General features: G+C 58.1%; 4 protein-coding genes across 4 annotated transcripts in view; 3 read left to right on the forward strand and 1 right to left on the reverse strand.

Annotated features, from left to right (window-relative positions):
• The window catches only part of LOC123767553 (CD82 antigen), a 690,815-nt gene that overhangs the window by 223,057 nt on the left and 450,776 nt on the right, over positions 1 to 16,982 (reverse strand). The window lies entirely within an intron of this gene.
• LOC123767767 (uncharacterized) overlaps positions 1 to 16,982 on the forward strand; it is a 672,233-nt gene that overhangs the window by 50,917 nt on the left and 604,334 nt on the right. The gene's annotated exons all lie outside the window — the stretch shown is intronic.
• On the forward strand, positions 2,620 to 5,853 carry LOC123767866 (uncharacterized PE-PGRS family protein PE_PGRS10-like). Its single transcript, XM_069310251.1, has 2 exons — positions 2,620 to 2,636; positions 2,721 to 5,853. The coding sequence occupies exons 1-2, from the start codon at positions 2,620 to 2,622 to the stop codon at positions 5,851 to 5,853; spliced, it is 3,150 nt and encodes a 1,049-aa protein (XP_069166352.1).
• Positions 6,032 to 16,750, forward strand: LOC138355367 (nuclear pore complex protein DDB_G0274915-like). Its single transcript, XM_069310252.1, has 3 exons — positions 6,032 to 6,917; positions 6,948 to 7,576; positions 15,554 to 16,750. Exons 1-3 carry the CDS (start codon positions 6,032 to 6,034, stop codon positions 16,748 to 16,750), a joined length of 2,712 nt encoding a protein of 903 aa, XP_069166353.1.

The following is a 16,982-nucleotide window of genomic DNA, read 5'->3' on the forward strand; positions in this document are numbered from 1 at the left end:
TTTCTGCCTCGTGCGGGAATCGAACCCGCGCCACAGAATTACGAGTCCTGCGCGCTATCCACCAGGCTGTGGGGGGCCTGGTCTGTGTGGGTGGCCTGGTCTGTGTGTGAGGCCTGGTCTGTGGGGGTGGCCTGGTCTGTGTGTGAGGCCTGGTCTGTGGGGGAGACCTGGTCTGTGTGGGGGGCCTGGTCTGTGTGGGAGACCTGGTCTGTGTGGGTGGCCTGGTCTGTGTGGGTGGCGTGGTCTGTGTGGGGGGCCTGGTCTGTGTGGGGGGCCCTGGTCTCTCTCTTTCACGCTCAGTTACCGTCATTCTCACTCACTCTCTCTCTCTCTCTCTCTCTCTCTCTCTCCTCTCTCTCTCAGCTCTCTCTCTCTCTCTCTCTCTCTCTCTCTCTCTCTCTCTCTCTCTCTCTCTTTTTCTCTCTCTCTCAAGTCTTTTTCCCCCAATGTGTTGCACTAGAGCCTTCAGGACATGCTCACATCCGGCAGCATTTATGCTCCCCGAGCCATCAGATCTGTATTGGCTTTCTCGTCAGCATATTTTACTGCTTCCGTCCTCCTCAAGAAGTTGCCTTTTTTTTAGACTTTCAGAGAGCACCCTCTTGAACTTGTCTTCTGGAGGAATTCCTTTTGAAGATGTATTAATATACTACAGTATTTAAGGAAATTCCTGTTTCAATTCTTCCTCTGTAGTCTGACATTATCATATTTTTCATCACGTGTTAATTTTCGTGATTTACACACACATATATAGGGGCCTCGTAGCCTGGTGGATTGCGCGCAGGACTCGTAATTCTGTGGCGCGGGTTCGATTCCCGCACCAGGCAGAAACAAATGGGCAAAGTTTCTTTCACCCTTAATGCCCCTGTTACCTAGCAGTAAATAGGTACCTGGGAGTTAGTCAGCTGTCACAGGCTGCTTCTTGGTGTGTGTGTGTGTGTGTGCTGTTGGAAAAAAAGTAGTAAGTAAACAGATGATTGACAGTTGAGAGGAGGGCCGAAAGAGCAAAGCTCAACCCCCGCAAACACAACTAGGTGAATACACACACACACACACACACACACACACACACACACACACACACACACACACACACACACACACACACACACAGAGGCGGACTGCTTGAGTCTTCAAGAAGACCTGGACAAGCTGAAGGAATGGTCGAACAAATGGTTGTTAGAGTTTAACCCAAGCAAATGTAATGTAATGAAGATAGGTGTAGGGAGCAGGAAGCCAGATACAAGGTATCATCTGGGAGAGGAAATTCTTCAGGAGTCAGAGAGAGAAAAAGAATTGGGGGTTGACATCACGCCAGACCTGTCCCCTGCAGCCCATATCAAGAGGATAACATCAGCGGCATATGCCAGGCTGGCCATCATAAGAACGGCAATTCAGAAATTTTTGTAAGGAATCATTCAGAACTTTGTATATCACATATGTCACCAGCCAACATCACCAAACCACCACCACCAGCCACCACCACCACCAGCCAACACCACCAGCCAACACCACCACAACCACCACCACCACCAGCCACCACCACCAGCCACCACCACCAGCCACCACCACCACCACCACCCACCACCACCACCAGCCACCACCACCACCAGCCACCACCAGCCAACACCACCAGCCAACACCACCAGCCAACACCACCACAACCACCACCACCACAACCACCACCACCAGCCACCACCACCAGCCACCACCACCACCAGCCACCACCACCACCAGCCACCACCAGCCAACACCACCAGCCAACACCACCACAACCACCACCACCACAACCACCACCACCACCAGCCACCACCACCAACCACCACCAGCCACCACCACCAGCCACCACCACCACCAGCCACCACCACCAGCCACCACCACCAGCCACCACCACCACCAACCACCACCAGCCACCACCACCAGCCACCACCACCACCAGCCACCACCACCACCAGCCACCACCACCAGCCACCACCACCAGCCAACACCACCAGCCAACACCACCACAACCACCACCACCACAGCCACCAAACACCACCACAACCACCACCACCAGGCCTCTCCGTGGGAAATGACGACCGCCGGCCTGACGGCTCCCTGATAAGGTTTTTTTCCCGTTGACTCGTCGTTGTCAGACCCGGCGACAGTGGGGGGAGGGGGGGGGTGAAAGGTGGGGGAGAGGGCGGAAACGTGGGGGGGGGGGGGATGGAACGGGAGAAAAAAGAGGGGGGACTGTGTAAAAGGTTATGGATAAAGTGGGAAGGGGAACAGGAGGGAGAGAGGACCAACAACAGGAAGAGGAAGGTCTACGGGCTCACCATAGCCCGTGCTACTAGGAACTTTTTGTTCCAAGTAGCGAATCTTTAACAACAACAACAACAGGAAGAGGAAAGAGAGTTTCTAAATCAGCAGAGAATGGGAACCCCTTTTTTGGGGGTTGGGGGGGGTGTTAGTGAAGGTGTAGTAAGCGAGAAGGAAGTGGTTGGAAGGAAATAAACTAGAAGGAGATAGGAAGGAGTTTCCAGTTTACTGAGAACCAAGAAGAAGTTGACAACGACAAAGAAACTGAGGAAACACAAATACGATGACTAGGAGTTAGAGGAAGACACGAAGGACGAGATGGAAGCGGAGACTAGGTAAAGTGAGAGAGAAAGAGAGAGAGAGAGAGAGGGAGGAGGAGGAAGAATCTAGGGGTGTCAGAGACCTGGACACAACCGCAGGCGGGGCGCTCTTCGGAGACTCAACCGCAGGCGGGGCGCTCTTCGGAGACTCAACCGCAGGCGGGGCGCTCTTCGGAGACTCAACCACAGGCGGGACGCTCTTCGGAGACTCAACCACAGGCGCGATGCTCTTCGGAGACTCATCCGCAGGCGGGGCGCTCTTCGGAGACAGCCGCAGGAACGACGCTCTTCGGAGACTCAACCACAGGCGGGACGCTCTTCGGAGACTCAACCACAGGCGGGACGCTCTTCGGAGACTCAACCACAGGCGGGACGCTCTTCGGAGACTCATCCGCAGGCGGGGCGCTCTTCGGAGACTCAACCGCAGGCGGGGCGCTCTTCGGAGACTCAACCACAGGCGGGACGCTCTTCGGAGACTCAACCGCAGGCGGGGCGCTCTTCGGAGACAGCCGCAGGAACGACGCTCTTCGGAGACTCAACCACAGGCGGGACGCTCTTCGGAGACTCAACTGCAGGCGGGACGCTCTTCGGAAACTCAACCGCATGCGAGGCGCTCTTCGGAGACTCAACCGCAGGCGGGGCGCTCTTCAGAGACTCAACCGCAGGCGGGACACTCTTCGGAGACTCAACCGCAGGCGGGGTGCTCTTCGGAGACTCAACCGCAGGCACGACGCTCTTCGGAGACTCAACCGCAGGCGGGACGCTCTTCGGAGACTCAACCACAGGCGAGGCGCTCTTCGGAGACTCAACCGCAGGCGGGACACTCTTTGGAGACTCAATTGCAGGCGAGGCGCTTTTCGGAGACACAACCGCAGGCGCGACGCTCTTCGGAGACTCAACCACAGGCGGGATGCTCTTCGGAGACTCAACTGCAGGCGGGACGCTCTTCGGAGACTCAACCGCATGCGAGGCGCTCTTCGGAGACTCAACCGCAGGCGGGGCGCTCTACAGAGACTCAACCGCAGGCGGGACGCTCTTCGGAGACTCAACCGCAGGCGGGGTGCTCTTCGGAGACTCAACCGCAGGCAGGGTGCTCTTCGGAGACTCAACCGCAGGCGAGACGCTCTTCGGAGACTCAACCGCAGGCGGGACGCTCTTCGGAGACTCGACCACAGGCGAGGCGCTCTTCGGAGACTCAACCGCAGGCGCGATGCTCTTCGGAGACTCAACCGCAGGCGGGACGCTCTTCGGAGACTCAACCGCAGGCAGGGCGCTCTTCAGAGACTCAACCGCAGGCGGGACGCTCTTCGGAGACTCAACCGCAGGCAGGGCGCTCTTCGGAGACACAACCGCAGGCGCGACGCTCTTCGGAGACTCAACCACAGGCGGGACGCTCTTCGGAGACTCAACTGCAGGCGGGACGCTCTTCGGAGACTCGACTGCAGGCGGGACGCTCTTCGGAGACTCAACCGCATGCGAGGCGCTCTTCGGAGACTCAACCGCAGGCGGGGCGCTCTTCAGAGACTCAACCGCAGGCGGGACGCTCTTCGGAGACTCAACCGCAGGCGGGGTGCTCTTCGGAGATTCAACCGCAGGCGCGACGCTCTTCGGAGACTCAACCGCAGGCGGGACGTTCTTCGGAGACTCAACCACAGGCGAGGCGCTCTTCGGAGACTCAACCGCAGGCGGGACACTCTTTGGAGACTCAACCGCAGGCGGGACACTCTTAGGAGACTCAACCGCAGGCGAGGCGCTCTTCGGAGACTCAACCGCAGGTGGGGCACTCTTCGGAGACTCAACCGCAGGCGGGACGCTCTTCGGAGACTCAACCGCAGGCGAGGCGCTCTTCGGAGACTCAACCACAGGTGGGGCGCTCTGCAGAGACTCAACCGCAGGCGGGGTGCTCTTCGGAGACTCAACCGCAGGTGGGGTGCTCTTCGGAGACTCAACCGCAGGTGGGGTGCTCTTTGGAGACTCAACCGCAGGTGGGGTGCTCTTCGGAGACTCAACCGCAGGTGGGGTGCTCTTCGGAGACTCAACCGCAGGCGAGGCGCTCTTCGGAGACTCAACTGCAGGCGGGGTGCTCTTCGGAGACTCAACCGCAGGTGGGGCGCTCTTCGGAGACTCAACCGCAGGTGGGGCGCTCTTCGGAGACTCAACCGCAGGCGAGGCGCTCTTCGGAGACTCAACCGCAGGCGGGGCGCTCTTCGGAGACTCAACCGCAGGTGGGGCGCTCTTCGGAGACTCAACCGCAGGCGTGACGCTCTTCGGAGACTCAACCGCAGGCGGGGCGCTCTTCGGAGACTCAACCGCAGGCGAGGCGCTCTTCGGAGGCTCAACCGCAGGCGAGGCGCTCTTCGGAGACTCAACTGCAGGCGGGGCGCTCTTCGGAGACTCAACCGCAAGCGGGGGGCTCTTCGGAGACTCCTCAACAGCAGGCGGGGCGCTCTCCGGAGACTCAACCGCAGGCGGGGCGCTCTTCGGAGACTCAACCGCAGGCGGGGCGCACTTCGGAAACTCAACCCCAAGCGTGGTGCTCTTCGGAGACTCAACTGCAGGCGGGGCGCTCTTCAGAGATTCAACCACAAGCGGGGCGCTCTTCGGAGACTCAACCACAAGCGGGGTGCTCTTCGGAGACTCAACCGCAGGTGGGACGCTCTTCAGAGACTCAACCACAAGCGGGGCGCTCTTTGGAGACTCAACTGCAGGCGGGGCGCTCTTCAGAGACTCAACTGCAGGCGGGGCGCTCTTCAGAGACTCAACCACAAGCGGGGCGCTCTTTGGAGACTCAACTGCAGGCGGGGCGCTCTTCGGAGACTCAACCGCAGGCGGGGCGCTCTTTGGAGACACAACCCCAAACAGGGTGCTCTTCGGAGACAACTGCAGGCGGGGCGCTCTTCGGAGACAAACCCAAGCGGGGCGCTCTTTGGAGACACAACCCCAAGCGGGGCGCTCTTCGGAGACACAACCCCAAGCGGGGCGCTCTTTGGAGACTCAACCCCAAGCAGGGCGCCCTTCGGAGACTCAACCCCAAGCGGGGCGCTCTTCGGAGACAACCGCAAGCGAGACATTCTTCGGAGACACAACCGCAAGCAGGGCACTCTTCAGACACCCCCACAAGCGGGGTGCTCTTCAGACACCCCCACAAGCGGGGCGCTCTTCAGACACCCCCACAAGCGGGGCGCTCTTCAGACACCCCCACAAGCGGTGCGCTCTTCAGACACCCCCATAAGCGGGGCGCTCTTCAGACACCCCCACAAGCGGGGCGCTCTTCAGACACTCCCAAAAGCGGGGCGCACTTCAGACATCCCCACAAGCGGGGCGCTCTTCAGACATCCCCACAAGCGGGGCGCTCTTCAGACACCCCCACAAGCGGGGCGCTCTTCAGACACCCCCACAAGCGGGGCACTATGGAGACAACTGCAAGCGGGGCGCTCTTTGGAGACTCAACTGCAAGCAAGGCGCTCTTCAGAGACTCTACCACAAGCGGGGCGCTCATAGGAGACACAGCCACAAGTGGGGTGCTCTTTGGAGACACAACCGCAGGTGGGGCGCTCTTCGAAGACACAACCGGAAATGGGGTGCTCTTTGCAGACACAACCGCAGGCGGGGTGCTCTTCAGAGACACAACCGCAAGTGGGGTGCTCTTCAGAGACACAACCGCAAGTGGGGTGCTCTTCAGAGACACAACCGCAAGTGGGGTGCTCTTCAGAGACACAACCGCAAGTGGGGTGCTCTTCAGAGACACAACCGCAAGTGGGGTGCTCTTCGGAGACACAACCGTAGGCGGGGCGCTCTTCGGAGACACAACCGCAAGTGGGGTGCTCTTCAGAGACACAACCGCAAGTGGGGTGCTCTTCAGAGACACAACCGCAAGTGGGGTGCTCTTCGGAGACACAACAGCAAATGGGGTGCTCTTCGAAGACACAACCGCAAATGGGGTGCTCTTCGAAGACTCGACCACAGGCGGGGCGCTCTTCGAAGACTCGACTGCAGGCAGAGCGCTCTTCGAAGACTCGACCGCAGCCGGGGCGCTCTTCGAAGACTCGACCACAGGCGCGGCGCTCTTTGGAGACTTGACTGCAGGCAGGGCGCTCTTTGGAGACTCGACCACAGGCGGGGCGCTCTTCAAAGACTCGACCGCAGGCAAGGCGCTCTTCGAAGACTCGACCGCAGGCAGGGCGCTCTTCGAAGACTCGACCGCAGACGGCGCGCTCTTTGGAGACTCGACCGCAGGCGGGGCGCTCTTCAAAGACACAACCGCAGACGGGGCGCTCTTCAAAGACTCAACCACAGGTGGGGTGCTCTTCGGAGACTAAACCCCAGGCGGGGCGCTCTTCGGAGACAACCGCAAGCGGGGCGCTCTTCGGAGACAACTGCAAGCGGGGCGCTCTTCGGAGACAACCGCAAGCGAGGCGCTCTTCGGAGACACATCCCCAAGCGGGGCGCTCTTCGAAGACAACCGCAAGCGAGGCGCTCTTCGGAGACACATCCCCAAGCGGGGGCGCTCTTCGGAGACAACCGCAAGCGGGGCGCTCTTCGGAGACAACCGCAAGCGAGGCGCTCTTCGGAGACACATCCCCAAGCGGGGGCGCTCTTCGGAGACAACTGCAAGCGGGGCGCTCTTCGGAGACAACCGCAAGCGGGGCGCTCTTCGGAGACAACCGCAAGCGGGGCGCTCTTCGGAGACAACCGCAAGCGAGGCGCTCTTCGGAGACACATCCCCAAGCGAGGCGCTCTTCGGAGACACATCCCCAAGCGGGGCGCTCTTCGGAGACACATCCCCAAGCGGGGCGCTCTTCGGAGACACATCCCCAAGTGGGGCGCTCTTCGGAGACAACCGCAAGCGAGGTGCTCTTCGGAGACACAACTGCAAGCAAGGGCGCTCTTCAGAGACAAATAAAGACAAGATGGGAAAGTCACTTGAGAAGGCCAAAGAAACATCTCACGAAAACGTTAGAACCCAACACAACCCGAAATAAATAGAAACCAATAAATCGAGACATAAATAGAGGTTGCATGCAATAGGTTAACACTTGCACCACTACCAGTGTGATAAATGGGTGCATGATGCCACCAGCAAGAACCTGGGAGAACTACGTTCTGTTTCCTCATTATCCGAAACGGGAAGTCTGTTAGGGTTATCAAAGTCCTACAATAACAACTGAGCTTGCTCACGATGCAAACCACAACAGACGGGTAACTCTCAGGTACCTGAGTCTGTTGGGTGAGAACTGACTGACAGTAATGACAGAAATGTTTGTGTGAGCGTGTGCGTGCGTGTGTGTGTGTGTGTGTGTGTGTGTGTGTGTGTGTGTGTGTGTGTGTGTGTGTGAGTGCGTGTGTGTGAGTGCGCGTGTGTGTGTGTGAGTGTGTGTGTGTGTGTGTGTGTGTGTGTGTGTGTGTGTGTGTGTGTGTGTACTCACCTAGTTGTGCTTGCGGGGGTTGAGCTCTGGCTCTTTGGTCCCGCCTCTCAACCGTCAATCAACAAGATTGATTGTGTGTGTGTGTGCGTGTGTGTGTGTGCGTGTGTGCGCGTGCGTGTGTGCGCGTGCATACACCCGTGACGCATGAAAATAGCCCATAATGTCATCTTTAAAGTTTGTACCTCTCACTCATCGATCACCTGTCAGTAGGCCAGCGGTTGGTCGCTCCTCCTCGTTCCCTGCCTGCCTGCCTGCCTGCTGTGGTGCCTGCCTGCTTGCCTGCCTGCCTGCCTACTGTGGTGCCTGCCTGCCTACTGTGGTGCCTGCCTGCCTGCCTACTGTGGTGCCTGCCTGCCTACTTCGGTGCCTGCTGTAGTGCCTGCCTGCTTGCCTGCCTACTGTGGTGCCTGCCTGCTTGCCTGCCTGCCTACTGTGGTGCCTGCCTGCCTGCCTGCCAACTGTGGTGCCTGCCTGCCTGCCTGCCTGCCTACTGTGGTGCCTGCCTGCCTACTGTGGTGCCTGCCTGCTTGCCTGCCTGCCTACTGTGGTGCCTGCCTGCCTGCCTGCCTGCCTGCCTGCCTACTGTGGTGCCTGCCTGCCTGCCTGCCTGCCAACTGTGGTGCCTGCCTGCCTGCCTGCCTGCCTACTGTGGTGCCTGCCTGCCTGCCTGCCTACTGTGGTGCCTGCCTGCTTGCCTACTGTGGTGCCTGCCTGCCTACTGTGGTGCCTGCCTGCCAACTGTGGTGCCTGCCTGCTTGCCTGCCTACTGTGGTGCCTGCCTGCTTGCCTGCCTGCCTACTGTGGTGCCTGCCTGCCTGCCTACTGTGGTGCCTGCCTGCCTGCCTGCCTGCCTGCCTGCCTACTGTGGTGCCTGCCTGCCTGCCTGCCTGCCTGCCTGCCTGCCTGCCTACTGTGGTGCCTGCCTGCCTGCCTGCCTGCCAACTGTGGTGCCTGCCTGCCTGCCTGCCTGCCTACTGTGGTGCCTGCCTGCCTGCCTACTGTGGTGCCTGCCTGCCTACTGTGGTGCCTGCCTGCCAACTGTGGTGCCTGCCTGCTTGCCTGCCTACTGTGGTGCCTGCCTGCTTGCCTGCCTGCCTACTGTGGTGCCTGCCTGCCTGCCTACTGTGGTGCCTGCCTGCCTGCCTACTGTGGTGCCTGCCTGCCTGCCTACTGTGGTGCCTGCCTGCCTACTGTGGTGCCTGCCTGCCTGCCTGCCTGCCTACTGTGGTGCCTGCCTGCTTGCCTGCCTACTGTGGTGCCTGCCTGCTTGCCTGCCTACTGTGGTGCCTGCCTGCCTACTGTGGTGCCTGCCTGCTTGCCTGCCTACTGTGGTGCCTGCCTGCTTGCCTGCCTACTGTGGTGCCTGCCTGCCTGCCTACTGTGGTGCCTGCCTGCTTGCCTGCCTACTGTGGTGCCTGCCTGCTTGCCTGCCTGCCTACTGTGGTGCCTGCCTGCCTGCCTGCCTGCCTACTGTGGTGCCTGCCTGCTTGCCTGCCTACTGTGGTGCCTGCCTGCCTGCCTGCCTACTGTGGTGCCTGCCTGCCTGCCTGCCTACCTGCTTGCCTGCCTACTGTGGTGCCTGCCTGCTTGCCTGCCTGCCTACTGTGGTGCCTGCCTGCCTACTGTGGTGCCTGCCTGCTTGCCTGCCTACTGTGGTGCCTGCCTGCCTGCCTACTGTGGTGCCTGCCTGCCTACTGTGGTGCCTGCCTGCTTGCCTGCCTACTGTGGTGCCTGCCTGCTTGCCTGCCTACTGTGGTGCCTGCCTGCTTGCCTGCCTACTGTGGTGCCTGCCTGCTTGCCTGCCTACTGTGGTGCCTGCCTGCCTACTGTGGTGCCTGCCTGCCTGCCTGCCTACTGTGGTGCCTGCCTGCTTGCCTGCCTACTGTGGTGCCTGCCTGCCTGCCTGCCTACTGTGGTGCCTGCCTGCCTGCCTGCCTGCCTACTGTGGTGCCTGCCTGCCTGCCTGCCTACTGTGGTGCCTGCCTGCCTGCCTGCCTACTGTGGTGCCTGCCTGCCTGCCTACTGTGGTGCCTGCCTGCCTGCCTGCCTACTGAGGTGCCAATTGGGAACTCCCAATAAACAACATGAAAGTTGATGACCCAGACAATTTCTTTATGAATGACATTCAAGCTGCAGATAATATAACGGATATTAACACAAACTCGGAATACTTTGAAAGAGAAATTGACAATATGCCCATGCACTCAGCTCCTGGGCCTGACTCATGGAATTCAATATTCATAAAGAAATGTAAAGTACCAGTAGCGCGAGCACTCAGCGTAATATGGAGAAAGAGCCTGGATACAGGGGAGATACCAGCAGCACTTAAATCTGCAGATGTAGCTCCTATGCATAAGGGGGGTAGTAAAGCCTTAGCATAAAATTATAGGCCAGTTGCACTAACATCACACATAATAAAAGTGTTTGAAAGAGTGATTAGGAATCAAATTTCTAGTTACATGGAAAATAATGAACTACACAACCCAGGACAATATGGATTTAGAGCGGGAAGATCCTGTCTGTCACAGTTACTCAACCACTATGACAAAATCACAGAAGCCCTAGAAGAAAAGCAAAATACACATGTAGTATACACAGACTTTGCAAAGGCATTCGACAAATGTGACCATGGGGTGATAGCACACAAAATAAGGTCAATGAGAATAACTGGTAAAGTAGGACGCTGGATACTCAGTTTTTTGTCGAACAGAACACAAAGAGTAACAGTCAATCAAATAAAGTCGAGTCCAAGCGCAGTTAAAAGCTCTGTACCTCAAGATACAGTCCTTGCACCGCTACTGTTCCTTGTTCTCATATCAAATATAGACTCAAATACAAGTCACAGCTTCGTGTCATCCTTTGCAGATGACACAAAAATCAGCATGAAAATTACATCTGCTGAAGACACTGAAAAATTACAAGCAGATATCAACAACTTTTTCGATTGGGCAGCAGAAAATAACATGATGTTTAACAGTGATAAATTTCACGTACTCAGGTACGGCAAAAATGAGGACCTTAAACATAATACAGGGTACAAAACACAATCAAATCTGCCCATAGTAGAAAAGCAACATGTAAAGGATTTGGGAATACTGATTTCTGACGACGTAACGTTTAGGGAGCATAACCAAGCAAATATTGCGACAGCCAGAAAAATGATAGGATGGATTATGAGAACTTTCAAATCCAGGGATCCCATCACAATGGTTGTACTCTTCAAACCACTTGTGCTGTCCCGTCTTGAGTACTGCTCAGTACTCACTTCCCCCTTCTGAGCAGGAGAGATTGCTGAAATAGAGGGAATACAGAGAACATATACGGCACGCATAGACACGATAAAGCACCTAAATTATTGGGATCGTCTCAAAGCTCTCCAAATGTTCTCACTAGAAAGGAGACGAGAGAGAGATACCAAATAATATACACATGGAAAATACTGGAGGGCCAGGTCCCAAATCTACACAGTAAAATAACAACGTACTGGAGTGAACGATATGGATGAAAATGCAAGATTAAACCAGTGAACAGCAGAGGTGCCATAGGCACAATCAGAGAACACTGTATGAACATCAGAGGTCCGCGGTTGTTCAACGTCCTCCCAACGACTATAAGAAATATTGCCGGAACAACCGTGGACATTCTTCAAGAGGAAACTAGATTGTTTCCTCCAAGGAGTGCCGGACCAACCGGGCTGTGGTGGGTATGTGGGCCTGCGGGCCGCTCCAAGCATCAGCCTGGTTGACCAAACTCTCACAAGTCAAGCCTGGCCTCGGGCCGGGCTTGGGGAGTAGAACCCCATCAAGCAGGTATCACAGTGTCCCTCACAGTGTACCTCACTGTACCTCATAGTGTACCTCACAGTGTCCCTTACAGTGTACCTCACAGTGTACCTCACTGTACCTCACAGTGTACCTCACAGTGTCCCTCACAGTGTACCTCACAGTGTACCTCATAGTGTACCTCACAGTGTCCCTCACAGTGTACCTCACAGTGTACCTCATAGTGTACCTCACAGTGTCCCTCACAGTGTACCTCACCGTACCTCACAGTGTACCTCACAGTGTACACAGTCTTGGACACCAGGTGGGGGTGAATGGTACAGTGTGTGTGGTGGTACTCAGTCCTGGTCACCAGGTGGGGGTGAATGGTACAGTGTGTGTGGTGGTACACAGTCCTGGTCACCAGGTGGGGGTGAATGGTACAGTGTGTGTGGTGGTACACAGTCCTGGTCACCAGGTGGGGGTGAATGGTACAGTGTGTGTGGTGGTACACACTCCTGGTCACCAGGTGGGGGTGAATGGTACAGTGTGTGGTGGTACACAGTCCTGGTCACCAGGTGGGGGTGAATGGTACAGTGTGTGGTGGTACACAGTCCTGGTCACCAGGTGGGGGTGAATGGTACAGTGTGTGTGGTGGTACACACTCCTGGTCACCAGGTGGGGGTGAATGGTACAGTGTGTGTGGTGGTACACAGTCCTGGTCACCAGGTGGGGGTGAATGGTACAGTGTGTGTGGTGGTACACAGTCCTGGTCACCAGGTGGGGGTGAATGGTACAGTGTGTGTGGTGGTACACACTCCTGGTCACCAGGTGGGGGTGAATGGTACAGTGTGTGGTGGTACACAGTCCTGGTCACCAGGTGGGGGTGAATGGTAGTGTGTGGTGGTACACAGTCCTGGTCACCAGGTGGGGGTGAATGATACAGTGTGTGTGGTGGTACACACTCCTGGTCACCAGGTGGGGGTGAATGGTACAGTGTGTGTGGTGGTACACACTCCTGGTCACCAGGTGGGTGAATGGTACAGTGCGTGTGGTGGTACACACTCCTGGTCACCAGGTGGGGGTGAATGGTACAGTGTGTGTGGTGGTACACACTCCTGGTCACCAGGTGGGGGTGAATGGTACAGTGTGTGTGGTGGTACACACTCCTGGTCACCAGGTGGGGGTGAATGGTACAGTGTGTGTGGTGGTACACAGTCCTGGTCACCAGGTGGGGGTGAATGGTACAGTGTGTGTGGTGGTACACAGTCCTGGTCACCAGGTGGGGGTGAATGGTACAGTGTGTGTGGTGGTACACAGTCCTGGTCACCAGGTGGGGGTGAATGGTACAGTGTGTGTGGTGGTACACACTCCTGGTCACCAGGTGGGGGTGAATGGTACAGTGTGTGTGGTGGTACACACTCCTGGTCACCAGGTGGGTGAATGGTACAGTGTGTGTGGTGGTACACACTCCTGGTCACCAGGTGGGGGTGAATGGTACAGTGTGTGGTGGTACACAGCCCTGGTCACCAGGTGGGGGTGAATGGTACAGTGTGTGTGGTGGTACACACTCCTGGTCACCAGGTGGGGGTGAATGGTACAGTGTGTGTGGTGGTACACACTCCTGGTCACCAGGTGGGGGTGAATGGTACAGTGTGTGTGGTGGTACACAGTCCTGGTCACCAGGTGGGGGTGAATGGTACAGTGTGTGTGGTGGTACACACTCCTGGTCACCAGGTGGGGGTGAATGGTACAGTGTGTGTGGTGGTACACACTCCTGGTCACCAGGTGGGTGAATGGTACAGTGTGTGTGGTGGTACACACTCCTGGTCACCAGGTGGGGGTGAATGGTACAGTGTGTGGTGGTACACAGCCCTGGTCACCAGGTGGGGGTGAATGGTACAGTGTGTGTGGTGGTACACACTCCTGGTCACCAGGTGGGGGTGAATGGTACAGTGTGTGTGGTGGTACACACTCCTGGTCACCAGGTGGGGGTGAATGGTACAGTGCGTGTGGTGGTACACACTCCTGGTCACCAGGTGGGGGTGAATGGTACAGTGTGTGTGGTGGTACACACTCCTGGTCACCAGGTGGGGGTGAATGGTACAGTGTGTGTGGTGGTACACACTCCTGGTCACCAGGTGGGGGTGAATGGTACAGTGTGTGTGGTGGTACACACTCCTGGTCACCAGGTGGGGGTGAATGGTACAGTGCGTGTGGTGGTACACACTCCTGGTCACCAGGTGGGGGTGAATGGTACAGTGTGTGTGGTGGTACACACTCCTGGTCACCAGGTGGGGGTGAATGGTACAGTGCGTGTGGTGGTACACACTCCTGGTCACCAGGTGGGGGTGAATGGTACAGTGTGTGTGGTGGTACACACTCCTGGTCACCAGGTGGGGGTGAATGGTACAGTGTGTGTGGTGGTACACACTCCTGGTCACCAGGTGGGGGTGAATGAAGTTCTTAAGGAAACGTCATTTGTTTTCCCTCTTGTCGTCTCCTCCTGCTCCTTCCTCCTCTCCCTCTCTCTCTTCTCCCACTCTTCTTCTTCCTTCCCTTCTCCTATTCTGCCCACTAATTCTTACGCTTTCTTCTCGTGGCGTTTCTCTCCACTATCCTCTACTTCTCTCTCATCGTTCTTTCCTTCCCTCGCATCCCATTCTCTCTTCTTCCTCCTCTCTCCTCTCCCCAACTCCCCTCCCCTATTATCTTCCTCCCCCTCCTCTCTTTTTTACCTCTTTAACCTGAATTATCCTAAAACATTCATTGTTCTCTAATGCGTCCGTGTGGCGACCTTGACTGTGTTGGTACCATGTGTTAGGGGCGCCCTCTATAGTGTGTTCTCGTGTACGCACGCACGCACGCACGCTTACACACACACACACACACACACACACACACACACACACACACACACACACACACACACACACACACACACACACACACACACACACAGATTCTCAGGGGGATTTAATAGGTGGACATAGGAAACTATACAACACTGGCGGGACGCGAACAAGGGGACACAGGTGGAGACTGAGTACCCACATGAGCCACAGGTTGAGACTGAGTACCCACATGAGCCACAGGTTGAGACTGAGTACCCACATGAGCCACAGGTGGAGACTGAGTACCCACATGAGCCACAGGTGGAGACTGAGTACCCACATGAGCCACAGGTTGAGACTGAGTACCCACATGAGTCACAGGTTGAGACTGAGTACCCACATGAGCCACAGGTGGAGACTTGAGTACCCACATGAGCCACAGGTGGAGACTTGAGTACCCACATGAGCCACAGGTGGAGACTGAGTACCCACATGAGCCACAGGTGGAGACTGAGTACCCACATGAGCCACAGAGACGTTAGAAAGAACTTTTTCAGTGTCAGAGTAGTTAACAGATGGAATGCATTAGGCAGTGATGTGGTGGAGGCTGACTCCATACACAGTTTCAAGTGTAGATATGATAGAGCCCAGTTGGCTCAGGAACCTGTACACCAGTTGATTGACGGTTGAGAGGTGGGACCAAAGAGCTGAACCTCAACCCCGCAAGCACAACAAGGTGTGTACAAGCACGCACGCACGTCCCAGCACTCTTTGTCACATAACGCTTTGAAAATACTGCCTTGGCCTCCACCATCATTGAGTTAACATCCGTCAACCACTGCTCAAGTATACTTTCTAATGTGTTTTTCGGCAGCCTTGTTTCCTTAGTTTGTCCCTTTGCCCTTTGTCAGAGGGCCCCACCTCCGGGGGCCCTCAGCCCCACCTCAGGGGGCCCTCAACCACACCTCCGGGGGCCCTCAGCCCCACCTCCGGGGGCCCTCAGCCCCACCTCCGGGGGCCCTCAGCCCCACCTCCGGGGGACCTCTACCCTACCTCCGGGGGCCCTCAGCCCCACCTCCGGGGGCCCTCAGCCCCACCTCCGGGGGCCCTCAGCCCCACCTCCGGGGGCCCTCAGCCCCACCTCCGGGGGCCCTCAGCCCCACCTCCGGGGGCCCTCAGCCCCACCTCTGGGGGCCCTCTGCCCCGCCTCCGGGGGCCCTCAGCCCCACCTCCGGGGGACCTCTACCCTACCTCCGGGGGCCCTCAGCCCCACCTCCGGGGGCCCTCAGCGCCACCTCCGGGGACCCTCAGCCCCACATCCGGGGGCCCTCAGCGCCACCTCCGGGGGCCCTCAGCCCCACCTCCGGGGGCCCTCAGCCCCACCTCCGGGGGGCCTCTACCCTACCTCCGGGGGCCCTCAGCCCCACCTCCGGGGGCTCTCGGCCCCACCTCCGGGGGCCCTCGGCCCCACCTCCGGGGGCCCTCAGCCCCACTTCCGGGGGCCCTCAGCCCCACCTCCGGGGGCCCTCAGCCCCACCTCCGGGGGCCCTCAGCCCCACCTCCGGGGGCCCTCAGCCCCACCTCCGGGGGCCCTCAGCCCCACCTCCGGGGGCCCTCAGCCCCACCTCTGGGGGCCCTCTGCCCCACCTCCGGGGGCCCTCAGCCCCACCTCCGGGGGCCCTCAGCCCCACCTCCGGGGGCCCTCAGCCCCACCTCCGGGGGCCCTCAGCCCCACCTCCGGGGGCCCTCAGCCCCACCTCCGGGGGCCCTCAGCCCCACCTCCGGGGGCCCTCAGCCCCACCTCCGGGGGCCCTCAGCCCCACCTCCGGGGGCCCTCAGCCCCACCTCCGGGGGCCCTCAGCCCCACCTCCGGGGGCCCTCAGCCCCACCTCCGGGGGCCCTCAGCCCCACCTCCGGGGGCCCTCAGCCCCACCTCCGGGGGCCCTCAGCCCCACCTCCGGGGGCCCTCAGCCCCACCTCCGGGGGCCCTCAGCCCCACCTCCGGGGGCCCTCAGCCCCACCTCCGGGGGCTTAAGGCAACAAATAACTCTCCAACTTTGAGTCTCCTTAAATTAGGGGATAGAACTTGGTGTGTGTTTGTGTACTGACCTACTTGTGCCTGCACGATCGAGCTCTAGCTCTCGGACCGTGTGTGTGTGTGTGTGTGTGTGTGTGTGTGTGTGTGTGTGTGTGTGTGTGTGTGTGTGTGTGTGTGTGTGTTCCACTGTTGCTTCCTTCCTCCTCCTCAGTTCTGTTGTTGCTCAATCCGTCAACCCTTCCATTTTCTCGCAAATCTTATCTTTTTTTTCCGTTTGGTCAGCTCCATTGTTTCGTTCACCT

The sequence above is a fragment of the Procambarus clarkii genome, chromosome 67 (genome assembly GCF_040958095.1).
Source record: "Procambarus clarkii isolate CNS0578487 chromosome 67, FALCON_Pclarkii_2.0, whole genome shotgun sequence".
NCBI lineage: Eukaryota > Metazoa > Arthropoda > Malacostraca > Decapoda > Cambaridae > Procambarus > Procambarus clarkii.

Coding starts and splice junctions, on each gene's coding strand:
- LOC138355367 (XM_069310252.1), top strand. CDS start 6,032: ATGGAGACAACTGCAAGCGGGGCGCTCTTTGGAGACTCAACTGCAAGC. Junction 6,918..6,947: donor CTTCAAAGACTCAACCACAG/GTGGGGTGCTCT, acceptor ACTAAACCCCAG/GCGGGGCGCTCTTCGGAGAC. Junction 7,577..15,553: donor AAGAAACATCTCACGAAAAC/GTTAGAACCCAA, acceptor GCCCTTTGTCAG/AGGGCCCCACCTCCGGGGGC.